Source organism: Populus nigra, chromosome 11, assembly GCF_951802175.1.
Source record: "Populus nigra chromosome 11, ddPopNigr1.1, whole genome shotgun sequence".
Classification (NCBI taxonomy): Eukaryota; Viridiplantae; Streptophyta; class Magnoliopsida; order Malpighiales; family Salicaceae; genus Populus; species Populus nigra.
Window position 1 is genome coordinate 11,720,725 of NC_084862.1, and position 16,774 is coordinate 11,737,498.

At 30.0% G+C, this 16,774-nt stretch overlaps 1 protein-coding gene across 2 annotated transcripts; it reads right to left on the bottom strand.

The window, feature by feature from the left end:
- Positions 1–14,243: 14,243 nt before the first annotated feature.
- LOC133668039 (NAC domain-containing protein 87-like) lies at positions 14,244–16,422 on the bottom strand. Of its 2 annotated transcripts, none has more exons than XM_062087778.1 (3): positions 15,876–16,422; positions 15,448–15,728; positions 14,244–15,189 (listed from the first exon to the last, which is right to left on the bottom strand). In XM_062087778.1, the coding sequence occupies exons 1-3, from the start codon at positions 16,066–16,068 to the stop codon at positions 14,470–14,472; spliced, it is 1,194 nt and encodes a 397-aa protein (XP_061943762.1). In that variant the 5' UTR covers positions 16,069–16,422; the 3' UTR covers positions 14,244–14,469. The 2 variants fall into 2 exon arrangements, with proteins under 2 accessions (XP_061943762.1, XP_061943763.1); XM_062087779.1 differs by having other exon boundaries at positions 15,448–15,743; positions 15,876–16,012.
- Between the last annotated feature and the right edge of the window lie 352 nt (positions 16,423–16,774).

The following is a 16,774-nucleotide window of genomic DNA, read 5'->3' on the forward strand; positions in this document are numbered from 1 at the left end:
CCCTTAATTATTGGTCTCAACCAAAGGAGAAGATTTGGAAGTTCAATTTCCAAAAAATAATTTCAATTATACCACCCCCTTAATTATTGGTCTCAACCAAAGGAGAAGATTTGGAAGTTCAATTTCCAAAAAATAATTTCAATTATACCAAAGGAGTATAAAATAAAATATAAAATACAAAGTGAAATGTATATTGGATTGAAGGGTAAAATTGAAAAGAAAATTAATTTAGCAAAAAAATATCAAAAGAATAAGAATTAAAATTGATATAAAAATAAAAATAATTTTTTTATTGAAGGGTAAAATTGAAAAGAAAAACCATTTTAACAAAAGGAAAAAAAAATGAGAACTAAATTGATAAAATTATATACCATAAATTTGATTTGAATGATGAAATTAAAAATAAATTAAACTTTTACATAAAAGCCAAGAAAAAAAATTAGAAATTAAAACAACGAGGACCAAGTTGGAAAACATAATTCTATAAATTTGGATTGAATGATGAAATTGAAAACCAATAAAACTTTTACAAAAAAAACCAAGGAATTTTTTTTTAAAAAAATAAGAATCAACTTGAAAAAAACAATATATGTCAAATTGGAATTGATGGACAAAATTGATAACAAAAAAAACTTTTACAAAAGGGTAATGAACATAAAATAAAAATGAAAAGAATAAGAACTAAAGTTAAAATGCTAACAACAAAGAGGACCAAGTTGGATTTCTTGGAGGTAAAGAGAGAAAAATAAATAAATAAAGAGAGAAAGACCCGTCGATGACAAACTTGATCACCAACTATGACATGTGCTGCCCCAACAGAAAGAGGACGTGGCAATGCTTTCAATGACACGATAAAAAAATATTTTTGGATGCTAGGAGGAGCTGCATATGCCATGTAAATGGCGTGGGTGCCTCCCATGCGCCTAAAAATAATTTGAAGAAAAAATAAATAAAATTTATTTTTTAAAAGTACTTTTGAAACGCAAATACAAACAGGTTCTAAGAGCCCGTTTAGTATTGTGATAGCAATTACTTTTCAAAGTGTTTTTTCACTTGGAAATGTATCGAAATAATATTTTTTTATTATTTTTTTATATTTATTTTTTACACTAGCATATCAAAAAGATCTGAAAACAATAAAAAAAATTTCATATGAAGTAAAAAAATAAGAAAAATCAATTTTTTAAAAAATAATTCTTTTAAAACACAAAAAAGGCTATAAGCAATGCTTTTAAACTAGGCATAGTAATTGACCCGACCTAAGGCCCGAATGCTAGGTTTTGATCAGGTCACCGGGTCAATTCTGATTTTTTTATAAATCAAAACGACATTGTTATAGTAAAAAAAAAATTAATGAGTTGCAACCTGGTTTTTGACTAAGAGTGTGTTTGGTATTGTGGTAGCTGTTGTGGTTGTGGTTTGAAAAAAGTTGTTTTATAAAAAGTACTTTTAGTTGAGGCTGGTTCGAAAAAATAGGTGTTTGGTTAAAATTGAGGTTGAAGAAAAAGTAGTTTAATGTGTTTGGTTAAGAATGCTTTTGAAATTGAGGTTATAAAATAATTTTAAAAATATATATATTAATATTGATGGTTTTTAATTTAAATGTTGTAGATTTAACTATTGCTATTACTTCATGAAATAAATAATACTTTATATAATTTTTTTTATTATTCTATTAAACCATCTACAATTCCATTACGTACAAAATTCATGCGACAAGAACTATAGTTTTTATAATTTTTTGATCGTGTAATAAAATTAGTTAAAATATTATCATGAATAAAATTGATTTGATATTACAGTGCGAGTGAATTTAATTTACTCTACACTAATTTTTCAAAAAAAAATATTGTTTACATGACAATACGAGTAAATTTAATTCACTCTAAATTAGTTTTTTTTTAATATACAAAAATTAAACACGCCAAAAAAAAAAAACTGTTCACACGAACAGTGCAAGTGAATTGCACTGTTTGCGTGCATAGTGCAAGTGAATTGCATTGTGCATGTAGACGCTGAAATTTGAAAAGCAGCCAGGAGCTGCTTCACCAAATTCACGTGCAAAAAGTGAATTATCATGGGCCCCACCAAAATTAAATTGTGTTTTTGACGTAACTAAACATAATGTTTGTTGTGGTTGCTTTAAACGCAGAAGCAACCATGCAAACAAACGGCCTCTAAGTCTTGCTCGGTCAACCGGGTCAACCCGCCGAGTTTTGAGCTTTTCTTATTTTTTCACAAACACGACTCAATTTCAATCCTGAATTAGCCGGGTCCAAGGTAAACCAGCCGGGTCTAACCGGGTTTTAAAACAAGTACCTTGTTTGACCATGCCTTTATGTTGTGATTGTATTAAAATCACTTGAAAAGGTATGGGTTGTTATGGTGGGTTGGGCCTTGTTTGTATATAGCCAACTTAATTGATGAATGGCTTCTTATAATTGAGTAACTATTCTTAAAACCCATGATCCATCTAAGCCCAACTTCGTAGGGATCAAACCCAAAGTTATTACTTCTTTTATATATATATATATATATATATATATATTTTTGTTTATAGAAGAGAGAAAGTAAATTAATTACTACTGCTTTGTGTGAAGTTATAAGAAATATCCGGAAACACTAATATAAACAATCTTTTCAATGCATATATTTTGAGTAATTTTCTCAGCATCTTTTAAATAAACTTTAATCTATTCAACCAACGAAACACCTTTTCAATTAGACTTTTTTTTCCATAAATATTTTTTAAAATTTCTTTTTTTTCCCCATATCACAAACATAAAAACCATGGCAATATTTTTTTACCGAACGATGTAGCGATAAAATTAGGTATTACTGATAAAAGAAAAGCCACCAGATAGTTTTTATCTGGGATGTTATCAGTAAAAAAATTACCGATAAACTCTGAATTACAAACCGGCAGAATATTTTTGTTGATAAAACTATAAAATCTTATAATGATATCAATCATGCATGAAGGAGTGACTTGACTATTGACCCCTTGTTTTTTTTCCCTCTCAAAACAGAAAAATCAATTATTAACCTAGATAGATATTGATGGTCATGCCGAAAAGGTAAAATTAGGCCATCAATCTTTATCATAAAAGTAGATATGCGGTAATATAAATAAATATATGCTGTTGGTCTTGGTTTCTAGAAGTGCGGTGCCCTAATACAATGAAAGATCACTTTCCAGTTCATTTTATCTAGTTGTATTCATGGCTATGGCAACCTCATGACCCCTTTTTCAATCATCAATTAAGTGATTAAAATCATAGTCCTATGAACATATCATTACATGTAAAGACAAATTAGTATAGCATCATCAATGATCAGAGGTTGTAAGATAAATAATATCATCTTTTAGTTTTTAAAGGGTTTAATTTAATTTGGGGCCTGATTGGAAGTGTGGTTATAGTTACTTTTCATAGTGTTTTTCACGCTGAAATGCATTAAAATGATATTTTTTTATTTTTAAAAATTATTTTTAAAATCAATGCATCAAACGATCCAAAACATACAAAAAAAAATTAATTTTTAATAAAAAAATTAATATTTTTAAAAACACGGGTTAGCATACGTCTCCAAACGCTACCTAAATCTCTTGATTATTATGCCATGCAATTTGCAGCCATTGATTTTGGGTTGATGGAGAGGAACTTCTTGTTAAAAAAAAAATAAAAATTGAAAAGCATGAATATAAAAAATTTGATGGATAATTTATGAATATGAAAAATAATAATATATAATGTCATCATTAATTTATTTTTTTTAGGGTTAAGTTTAATTTAACCTTCTGATTATTATGTCGTGCAATTTTGCAGCCAATGATTTAGGGTTGATGGAGAGGAACAGCCTATTTTAACTTTGAAAAATAGCCTTCATTTTTCACACTCATGGCTCCCACGCTCATTAATTGCTTGAGTGATTAGGAAACTAATTAGTGGATGCTAAGTGAAAATAGCCTTCATTTTAAAATAATTTGTTTTTTAAAGTGTTTTTTAGATTACATTTCACCTAAAAATACATATTTTTATTGCATGGATAATTTATGAATATTTGTATAAAAAGATATATATCATAAATAAAATTAAACAGGTATTTGTTTTTGCGTTACAATATGTTTTTTAAAGTGTTTTTTAGATTGTATTTCACCCGAAAATACATGTTTTTCTAAATATTTTTGGATAATTTTAATGTATTAATGTCAAAAATAAAAATAAAAAAATCTAAAAAATATTATTTTAATTAAAAAATATTTTTAAAAAACATTATTGTTATTTATTTTCATTTTCATGGAAGACGTGACTATATATCCTTATCAAAATTAGAAAATTCATGAGAATTTTGCTTGATGTGCATCTTGTTTTGAAATTTGAATCATGATGATAAAGAAGGAGATTATAATTACAAGCAAAGCAATGTATTAATTAATTACAAATAGTTAGGTGTCAGATCCATATATTCAAATCAGCAGCATTGAAGAATTCATAAATTTAGATAAATGCAGTGATGACACTCTTAGAAATTTTGGAGTAAATCCAAAATGGGATTTCATTTTCAAGGGATCGATCGTGTACTTTCATTTAACAAAAATTCAAAGCACAATGGGGAGAGTTGTTCTAGCCCACCAAACAAGTCACTTTGAATCATTGATGAATTACCACGTGGCATCTCTATAATGGGTGTCTGCGTTTTTTTTAAAAAATATTTTTAACTTAAAAAAATATTAAAATATTGATGTTTTTTAGTATTATTTTTATAATTTTGATTTACTAATATCAAAAAATAAAAATAATACGAGGAAAAAATTTACTTTGATATATTTTAAATAATAAATTATTTTAAAAAAATACCCTACATCGTAATCTCAGACCCACATAAACATTGATGTGTATTTATCATTGATTATATTTCATAGTCCCAACTTAGCAAATAAAACAAATTTCTTCCAACCCCCTGGATAATATATTCTGAGAGGAAACTTCTTGTCCTTTTTTTTTTTTTGATTATCGTGGGTGTCCGGGTCAGCTTGCGCGCACCTCGACTAATCCCACTGGCCCTGAAGTTAACGACCATGTAAGCCTCCAGTGGTCATCATATGAGCAGTTATAGGGTTTGAACCTGAGACCTAAGAGGGAGCAAACCCCTTAGTCCCAAGCTCTTACCACTAGACCACCACTTAGATGGTTGAAACTTCTTGTCCTTGTTTATTACTCGAATGGAGTTGGGTGGCCCTATAATCATAACAAATATTCATCATTGATTGTACTTCATATAATATAAATATGTTGATTAATATGATTAACTTTAAAGGTGAATTGTGTTTCTTACATTGTGGTAATTTTTATGATTTCAGTTTGAAATAAAAAATGTTTTAAAAAAATATTTTTAATTATGGCTTTTTTTTAAAAAATAGGTTTTAAAAATATATGTTTAATTAAAAATTTTATAAGATCTATTTTTACATGTAAAATAAATGAAAAGCAGGAATCTATAAAAATATATGTTTAATTAAAAATATTGTGAGATATTTGTTTTTACTTATTTGATTAAAAATAAATGAAAAACATGTTATTTTAGGTTTTATAAAATCAAGATTTGACACTCAATTATTTGTGAAACTCACTATAAAAAATATAAATTATTTAACTAACCAAATAATTTGTATTTTTTCTATGATTGGATAAAAAATAAAAATTATCACAATAACAAATAATTTCTAAAAAATAGTGATTCCTTTTAAGGATAGTTTAGGACTTAAATTTTGCATAGAGATGAATGGTAATATTTGTTTTTTTGTTCAATATTTTAAATAAAGCAAGGGCAAAAACTAGTATTTATTAAGTATCTAAAATATGTTTACTAGATATTTCATTTTTTTAGTTTAATTTTATTACTAGCTAAGTCTTCTCTGCAAAATGAAAAAAAAATACGAGAAAAAAAGAGGAAATAAACGGGTATATTGTTAAAATTATCAAGGTCCTAGTGCATGTGTACCCACTTTGATACCACCATAGAAATTTTGTGACCCAAAAATCTATAGAGAACATTGTATTAAGCAATCATGATGAGGAGAGGCGAACAAATTTGAAAGATGAGAGGGCGCGGTGCACCGAAATTTTAGAAAAACAATATTAATCATAAAAAATAAGAAAATTTCTTAACTCGACCCTTCAATTTAAGGTGTATTTACATGTTCTGCACCCCCAAAACCATGCATTACCTATTATTTTATTTTCAAATTCATCCAATATTTTTTCCCTCGTACATATCCAACAAACCACAAGAGCACACACGTGTACACATACAAGCACTAGACTCTGAGAAGTATAATTCAACTTAAATTTTAAATTTATTTTCAAGAAATTAACAGTTCGAATCTCACAAATTTTAGGATTACTGGAGATTTATATAGTCGTTAACTTCATGACACGTAGAGTTATTGAAAACTTACATGGTCGTTAACTTTAAAAGCTATGAGATTAATCGAGGTGTATGCAAGCTGGTCCTCATACCCAAGTTAATAATAATAAAAAAACTAAACTCTTGAAAGTTAGTAATTTCTTTGAAGATCCTCGACGTTCTACTGTTGAGATAAAAACTTGTATGAACTTGTTCATCATAAATCTATATTCACAGGCACTAAAGCTAGCTTGTGTTGGCGAGCAGGGCCATCAATGGCGGATCCTATTCTCTAGAGCCCTCTTTCATGTTCAACTTCGAAGAGAGACACAGTTGCCATGGTGTTTTAGGTCAATTCTCGAAGTGGGACATGGCCATGAAAGAAGGGATGATTTCAAAGAAAGGGAGGTGATGGCATTACTATCCAGAAATCAGATAATGTCTTTCCAACTTCCAATGACTTGAAAAATGGATCTAGAGATAATTTAATTACGTCCTTTTCTATCAGTTTTAGGTCTTTAGACTAATTATTGAGCTTACATAAGCTTAGCACATCAATTTTTTGATGACTAGATGTAATTTGCTGCTAGCTGCGCTGGAGGAGGTGATGCATTATCAATGCAAGCCCTTTTTCAGCATGATTTTCAATGTTCATTTTGCTTCCCAATATGTCCATTAATTAATTTCAAAGATGCAAGTAGCCGAGAGGAATTGTCAATGTATTAAATAAATAAATAAATAAATAAATGGGTAATTAACTGTGGAGGTAGAGAGAAAATACCTTGCATTATTAGTAGGTGGTTAATTCATATCACTTTGGATCTTGCGCCATCACTTGGATGATGCGTTCTTAGGAAAAATTCTATGAAATAAATTTTATTGATTCAGGAGTCTATACCCATTCTACTCAAAATGGTAAGGGTCGTGTAATTTTATTTTTATGTTAGTTTTGGTTTTTATTTTATCTTTTTTATTTCGTTTTGGATTCTTTATATTAAATGATTATTTTTTAATTTTATCTCTTATCTTTGAGTTGATTGGAAACTCGAAATCATAATTTTTCTTCCGGTTTTCCTTCTATATTGTAATTGTGGCCTCATGATTGAGATCATGAGTTTGAAAAATTGATCTGAGTTGAATTTGATTTTTTTTAAAATTGATATGTTTTATTAAAAAAAATTCATCTTTTAACATTGTTTTGGTTGGTATTGGGCTTCGTAATTTTTTTTTGCTTTCTTTTCTATGGAATTATCCTAATTTTATGAGCTAGGTCGAGAGTTTAATGGGTTAACCCGAGTTAAATTGGATTTTTTTATTTTTTTATTTTAAAAATTGAATTTTTTTTAGTTTTACTTTTCAACATTGGGTTGGTTTGGGAATTGAGTTTCATAAATTTTTTAAATTTTCTTTTTCCTAAGTTATATCATTCTCATGACTTAGGGTGTAAGTTTGACAAGCTTACTAGGGTTGTTTGTTTTATCCTTTTTAAAAATTATTTTTTTAAATATAATTTTGTCCTTCAACATTAGGTTTGCTAGGAATTGAGCTTCATTTTTTTTTTTTCAATTCACTCACTTCTTTTTTAGGTCCTTTTTTAAAATTGATTTTTTTTAATTTTATCATTTAAAATTGAGTTAATTGGAGATTGAAATTTATAATTTTTTTTGTTTTTTTGTGGGGCTATCCCAGTCACATGACTTAGGTCGTGAATTGAGTTTTTTTTCTTTCTATTTTAATGGGGTTATCCTGGTTACATAATTTAGATCGTGAATTTGGTGGGTTACCTAAGTTAACTAGGGTGTTCTTTTTTCATAGGTTTTTTAATTAAATTTTATTTTCAGTTTTGCCTTTCAACATTAGTCGTAAATTGAGTTTTATAATTTTTTTAAAAAAATTTCTTTCTACATGGTTATCTTAGTCTCATGACTTGGATAACGAGTTTGACATGCTTACTTGGGTTGACTTGTGTTTGTTTTTTTCCTTTTTTTTAAATTAACCTTATTTTCAATTTTATCATTTAACATTAGGTTGACTAGAAATTGAGCTTTTTTTATTTTTTTATTTTGCTTTCTATAGGCATTATCCCGTTCTCATAACCCAGGCTATATGTTTAGTGATTTAAATTGGATTGACTTGAGTTATTTTTTTTAATTAAATACTTTTTCTCGTTTCACCCATCAATATTTTGTTGATTGGTCTCCTTTTTTATTCTTAAATGACTTTAAAATATGTTTTAGATATTATTTTATTAAATTTCATTTAACTTTCGCTTTATTATCAGGTAAGATTACATAGACCTTTCAAAATATTGACAAGATATATTTTCATAATATTAGCAAGTATTTATTTTGTGCAGTTAATCATTTGTTAGAGAATAATATAAATCATATCTTAGGACCTCAGCTAACAACTTAAGCTATTAGGTTGAGATGATTCTTTGACATCATTATCAATGTTTTGCTTAGTTTAGTTGATTTATTATCATTGTCTTTTTTTTAATCATGTTATTAAAATAACATAGTTTATTGAACCTTATTGAACATAGTCGAGTTTATGTCTCGAGTCTCGAATTTCTCTTGCTTGTTTAAAATATGTTACTAGTGCCTAAGCATCCTTTTTTATATTAAAAAAAAAAATAGTCCAGTCCACGGCATACCACTTGTCCCCTATTAGTTTAATAAGCTAAGTAGCCAATTAATTGGTTATATGTGACATTATTATATCCATATAAATACATATTTATTATTAATAAATGCTTAATTTATCTTTAATATTCATATAATATTATATTAATGAATCTAATATTTGATTTATGAATTTAAAGTAAAGATAAAATACGTGGGATAAAAATTCTTTACAAAAGAAATTATAAAATTATTATAATATAAGATTCCTATTGCATCAAAACATTGTTCCTAAAATATTTATTGTCGATAAATTAAACTGAGATGATTTAATTAAGTATTGCTTGATTAAAATATATTTTAGAAATTAAAGACTATAATATAATTAATATAAAGATTATATTTCTAGATCTAGAAAAATCAAGTAAGGACTTGATTGAGTTAATTTTTAAAATTATCTAGAATTAATAAATGAATATTATTCAGGGAAAAAATTAATATTTTACCAATTTATAGGGTTTTTCATATTTTCCTACAAATAGATAGCTATGCCTTTTATTTTTGTGTGGTTGTCTGGTAGATAGAAAAAAAACTACGTTAATCACATAATGAAGAGCTAGCACTCTAAATATAACAATCCCTCTTTTCTAAATTGAGATTTAGAAGATTTCTTATTGGTGGTTCGTGTGGATTACCGTTGGAGGCAGGACAATTGAACAACTTGTGATTTACGATAATTTTGCCTATAAAGAATGATTTAAAGCAAAAAAAAATCAAATTTTCAGTTAATAAATCTCAAAACAACTCTAGATTTATCCAACAAGATCAAAAGAACTTCCAAATAATTTTTTTTTATTTTTCTACTACGAATATGATATTGAGGAATCCAACACCCACATGTTATAAAGGAAACAAATCTGTAATTTCTATAAAAAAAACTGACATTAATTAGATCTAGTACCTTAGACCTTATTATAAACATGTATATATATAGACAGGGTTAGGAAAGGGTCATCAAAGTATTCTAATTGAAATTGATGTTAATTTTATTTATTTATTTATTGAATTCAAGCACCGTACACTAATCGGAAAACAACACAAACATATATAAATTGATAAAGAATGTGACACAATTATGGGATTCAAATACCTTCCAAAATGTCACAACACAACAACGTTGCCCACAGGTTATAAAAGAATTTAAGGAAAAAAAACCCCTGTGATTTCCATGTGGTGCCAGAGCCACCCATGGAAAACGTTCATGAGAAACCGCCTCCCGTCGGAAACTTCTTGGAAATTTCTCATCTCTGGGAGTGTCGGTTAATTTCCATTTCTTTTTTCTTTTTTTAAATCTTTCTTCTTATTCCTTTAATTTCCACTCAAAATTGTTATTCTAGAACAAAAACAAGTTAATCAGCAGAAATTAACTGAAGGCAGTGCTTTCACTTGACACGTGAATCCACCAGAATTATACACATAACCTCTCATGCTACGACTCTTATGTCCATTTTGACAAGACATTAGGTTTAAATGTTGCACAAAAAGCCAATGTTACGTGAAATTTCCCATCATGCCTCAAGATGGCTCCTTCTGCAGGATAATTTATACACGTCAAAGAATATCTGTATATGGATTTATGTTTACACTATGGTTTGGGGAAGATGTTTACATCATGAGACTTTGCTCTAAGAATCATCCAAAACACACCTGCCTCCAAAATTCTCCCTATTCTCCTTTGGCATTATTATTTTCTTTCAATATATTCCCTCCACTCCTAAATCTTATTATTATATAACTATATATTATATTATTGATATTCCATATCATTTTCGAAAGTTGAGCTTTTAAGCTTCAAATATCATCTTTCATATCGTGAGATCACTCCCATAAAATTAATAAATATAAATAAACATACTAACAAATATATTGATCTCGTAATAGTAATTATTAGTAAACATTGACATATTTTTTTATTATTATATTGATTCGATCTTGAATTCATGGTGGAAAAAATCTCTTGAGGGCAGAATTATGTAATCCGATTACGTGTTCTTGATTTGTTCTTGATTTTATTAAGTATTTGGTTATATATAGGCTAAATTTAATTTCATCAGTGTTTTTGGTTGAAGGACCCATTATGTATGGAATTAGAATACTGAAATGGTATCAATTGACTAGCATATATTCCTCTAGTTTTCCAACCAAGTTCATAGATATGTTTGATGACAATTAATTTAAAACAACTCTTAAGAAAAGGAGATAGTATATTATATATAAAAAAAAACACACAAGAAAAACAAGGGAGACATAGTATAAGTTGGAATCACTACGTCAAACGTTAATTAAAATATTATAACTTTGATTAAAATAAAAAATAATTCAATTTAATCAAAAACTTATTTCTAACTAATATATATTTACCGTACTCATTTGTAAATTCTAAAATCAAGATACAAAAATCACAGAAAAGTCTAATCCAATTTTGCCCCGGAATTAACTACATATCTATTTGTATATGATCCGTGGTCGGGTCTTAATTAAGTTCAACCAATGTAAGAGCAAAATCTAACAATTTTCTCTTAAAATCTTACCCATAGAAAGATACCTGGTTTTTATCGATATAGATAGAGATCGTTGAAAAGCAACAATTTACAGGTAGTTTGGGTCTAGCTAATCTTATCGGCAATTTCCATAAAGTCTCAAATCTAGCACTTTTATCATTACATGGAGACTAAAAACATTAATCTGATGTTTTTTTTGTGATTTTATATATTTTGGTGTGTTAATATTAAAAATTTAAAATATATATATAAATAAATAAATTATTTTAATATATTTTCAATTGAAAAACACTACTATACACTACAATACCAAACATACACTATAAAAAAAGAAAAAAAAGAAAGAAGTTTTATGGTTTTGATCATCACATAGTTGTAAGATGTTTGCATGTATGATGTCAGAAATCAAATCTCTATAATAGACGAAAGTAAATACTAGCTAGCCAGCTAATTTAGTGTTGTTAGGACATGTTCCTACTAATTTCCATGCATGTGAAACCTTGCAAAAAACATGAACCGACAACACAGGAACAAAAGCATATGCAGATGCAGGCCAGGTGGAAGTACTGTTAATTAATCTAGTTACCATGTCGGTTCATCTGGTGAAATCAAAATTAAAGAGGTTAAACATGAAATCAATGACAATGAGATGAGCTAATTGTGGACAACTCAAGCAAGACAAGGCATGTTTATGTTCTGAGACGACAGCCAAGTGTTTCTTTTGTGTGTGAAAACGAGGTGTAGAGTCCTGATTGGTAGGTGGAGGTCTATAGTCTCCACAGCCCCCATATTTTCATGCAGCAAATAAGGGTTTTTTTTTTTTTTTTCCTTGTTGATTATTGAAGAATATGCTCCCTGGCGAGCTCGCTTCTCTCTGTAGCTTGTGTTGCTTATATGCTAATTACTTGGAATAAAATATATGGTATTTAGATTCCCTTTCACTACAAAAACATACGGACCAAGTAACCCTAAAGGGGGATTGGCTTTCCTGCAAGTCTGTGACCTAGACAGAAGCTTTGCTTCGAATAGAAAGGAAGTTGAATGGCTTACACTTGGTGCACATGTTTCCGCATGATCCTGCCTAGTTCCAGCTTACCCTTCTTTATTCTCATACAGTGACCGATTCCACTCTTTCCTTTGACTCTTTCTCTCTTCTTTAACTTTTTACCCATGACATGTTTCTGTTTTCTGTTATCTCCCTTTTGAAAACAACTTCATTAAAAAGAGGAGAAAATTCAAGGGACCTAGCTAGCTGCCCCACTTTATTAATGATCTCCTTGATTGAAAAATGTTTCTATCCAAAAAGTTTAGAAAAAAGAAGAGGAGCACTACAGATAACAGAGAATCTGGTCACAGTTCTGCTTGCTTGGATATGTTAAAGATGTAATCAAGGTTAACGGATGGTCATCTTTAACCCACTAAGCATGATCATGATTTAATAAATGCCGATTATATTCCAGAGAGAGAGAGAGAGAGAGAGAGAGAGAATATTACTTATATTTCTCATGTGTGAACGGAACACAAATATTGATTTATATCATTTTAATTTTAATAAGATAACCCCATACTTTGATCTATATTGATATTAATGAAAAGAATTGTAAAATCGGAATTGATTGCTACTTATATTGGTAGTGGGTTGCATGTAACACTAATACACTAATTTTGGCTTAAGAGAAGCTTGCTTAACTAAGATTAAGCTAAGGTTAATGTCATCACAATGTTTTTAATTAAAAAGATTTTAGAGTGGCATCTAATGCATAGTTTCTGGGATATTTCAAGTGATCGATTCTCTTGAACATCTTATGGGTACGTTGCTTGAGATGGAAAAAAACATTTACTTAAAAATATATTCAAATAATTTTTTTTAAGATTTTTTTATATTTTTAATATTAACACATCAAAAATCATAGAAAACATAAAAACATCAATTTAATATTTTTTTAACTTAAAAATACTTTTAAAAATATCTAAAAACAAAAACAAAAGCGACGCATAAAACCGTCTTGATCCAACATGAGGTTACTGATTCCAGTGTATATCCACTTGTCCATTGTAAATGAAGGTAATTTTAGATGCTGCCATTAGTATCCCTTCCTGCATTCATTCCGTCTCTACTGACAATTCACAAGGAGAAAATGACAAGTTAATTTCCTGCAAGTTGTCTATATTTGTTACATGATATCGATCCTTGACGGCAAGGGGCATATATCAAGGCCCATTTTGAGAAATCAGACACCATCTTAGCTACTGTCAATTTCTCGAACAAGAAAAGAAGGAAAAATCGTATCCTGGTGTCAATCAAGTTCAAATCAATCCCCTTAATCAAGCTAGGAAAGCTGGCTGCGCATTTCTCCTAAAAGAAATGGATGTTAAGTATCATATTAAAATTCATTTAAGGCCTTAATTACCTTGTTAGTTGCACTAACTAGTTGCTGAGACGTCGAAGTGCACGGAATTAAGGACTTGAGTACAGTGCATTTTGAGGTTATTTACTTCTCTAGTTAATTCGCATCTAATTAAAGAGAAAAAACGCACATATGACAAAAAAATTAAATGATTTTCTTATATATATATATACACACACTCATGGCATCTTTCCTTTGGTATCTATCAATCAAATGAAAAAGAAATCGGAAAAGGAACACCATGAACTAATAAAAATCTATACAAAGTATTTATATGATCAATACAAAGAACTTTCCAAACTCTAATCAAATTACCTAGCTAGCTAATGGAGAAATGACTGTTTCAAATCACATGTCCTCAGAACTTCTTCTCTCTTTTTTCTGTTTTTTTTCGTTACATTCATATATCCTAAGAATTTAAAGAACAAATTAAACCACGCGTAGATATACACATATTCTCTATGGTCTTCAATAATCCCACAAGCAATCCAAATCTGCAATGGGGCCAGCTGATGGACCCTCAAGATCTTCAAAAACCTTATCATGGCTCCCTATTTCTTGCTTTGAAACCACAGATGATATCTCAGCTGTGGTGTTCACGTCTGTGCTAAGTCCAGTGTCCTGTGAAAGGCTGACCATAGATTGATTAGATGAGAAGCGCTCAACCTTGCACTGTTTCTCCAATCCAGATGCTTCTCTGAAACTATTTCTAGCTAATGATCTTAGAAGGGTATGTTCATTGTCACTGAAGATAGAGTTTTGAAAGTTTTGGAATGAATTAGAAGAACTCTTTCCTTGGTGCAAGTAGCCAGGCATATTGGAACTGGTTTGAAAGGTGTAAAGAGGATTTGAGGCTGGAATTTGAGGGTGAAAACTGGAGTTTGGTGCTTGGTAGTTGGTATTTGGAGGTTGAGCAAAGTTTTGATTGTTGTTGAGCATGCTTGTATTGGAGAAATAATTTCCATCTGATGATCTTGTTGCCATTTCCTTGAACTCATTGTTATCGGCGCCACCACTGAAGCTGCTGGTGCTTGGCCTGCTATTGTAATTAAGGGGATCCATGAAAGGTGGCAGGGAGGAGTAATCCAAGAAATCATCTCCGAAAGAGTTCACCCTTAGGAGGTCATGGATTGAGGTTTTCTTGATGCCTGTACTCTTGTGGAAAATCCTGCAAACAACCCATTCATCCTGTAAAAACATAGACAAAAAAAGAGTCATGCTCAGTCCAGATTCTTCTTTCACACAAAAGCAAAAGCAAAAGGATAGATAAAGCAAAACAAAAAACAAAAAAACATGAAAGAAACTCTCCACCAAATCAAAAGCAAAGAAATGAAAAACATTTAAAAGATGTGACAATAAGTAACAACTTAAGCTTTCTTTAATGACAACCAAGAGAAAAATGTATAAGAAAGAAAAAAATGGAATTTTGTGCATGTGGGTGCATACCCTTGCAACCTTGGGGAGGCTATAGTATGAGAATTTGCCTTCAAGCCTGTATTCATGCATAACCCAATTGGATTTCTCTCCTTTGGGAGCTCTCCCTTTGTAGAAAACAAGAGTCTTCTTCATCCCAACAAGGCTATTTTTTCCCTTGTAAATTTCCTTGTCTTTCCCTGTAGCCTTCCAGTACCCAGATTCTGTAGCACGATTGGTTCTCATACCAGTTGGATATTTCCTGTCTCTTTGGCAAAAGAAATACCATTCTTTCTCTCCCATCTTTGCTTTCTCTGTTCAAAACAAGTCTTTTTCAACATTTGGACCGAAAATTCAGCAACAAATTAAAATGAACAAAACCAAGATTAAAGAGGAGTAAGGGTGGTGTCTTAATATTGACCCTAAAGAAACTAAGAGTTGGTAGAAAGATGAAAACTCACTTGGCAAATCCCATGGCTCAACCTTGTTGAGATCAACTTCACCAATAGCACTTGCACAGAAGCTACTATTCATCACCTTCTCTGTAAGATAATGAGTTATTATCTCTTCATCTGTAGGGTGGAACCGAAAACCTGGTGGCAAATCAATCAGATCATCTCCTTTGTTCACCACAATAGCTTCCTCCATTGTCATCACACAACTAGCTAGCTAACAGCTTAATTAACTCTCCCACCAACCTATAAGACTATGCGCGCGTGCCTCTGTGCGCGCGGGCGTGCGTTCATACACACACAAAACAAACAAGCTAAAAGAAGAGGGAGGATTCTCGGTATTTTGTTTTGCAAGAAGAATTAGAAGGGATAGAGAGCAGTTAAGAAAGTAGAGCAGGGGCCTTAAAGAGGGCTTAAATAGAGGTTAGCAAAACATTGCTGTCTATGAAGATCCGTAGGCAGCAAGCAAGCCTTGTTTGAAGTCCTGAGGAAGCCACTGGTTTAAATGATTCAATAGGTTTTTTTTTCCTCGATGGTGTGTTGTTGTGCTGTGCTGTTTTCTTAGCTGGCTACTATATCATCTACTTGTTTGAAAAATAATGTGAAAAAGGGGAAATGGTAAAAGGAGCTTTCGTTCTAATATCATATGCTGGTGGTGGGGGGCCGGCCATGTATTTTAGCAATAAAGAACTTAGAAAATGGAGGCCTTTTTATTTGCCTGAAACTGCCTAACCTTTTTTTATTTATTTATATATATAATAATAAGCTCAAGATTCTAATCTATCGGTTTTCTAGTCTCTTAATTTAACCAATAGGTCTTAGTTCAATGCTTTTGAGTAGTTCCTATTATCATTAAGAAAAGCTGTTACTTTGTCAATTTTCAGTTTAATTCTTCCTGGCTAATTAAG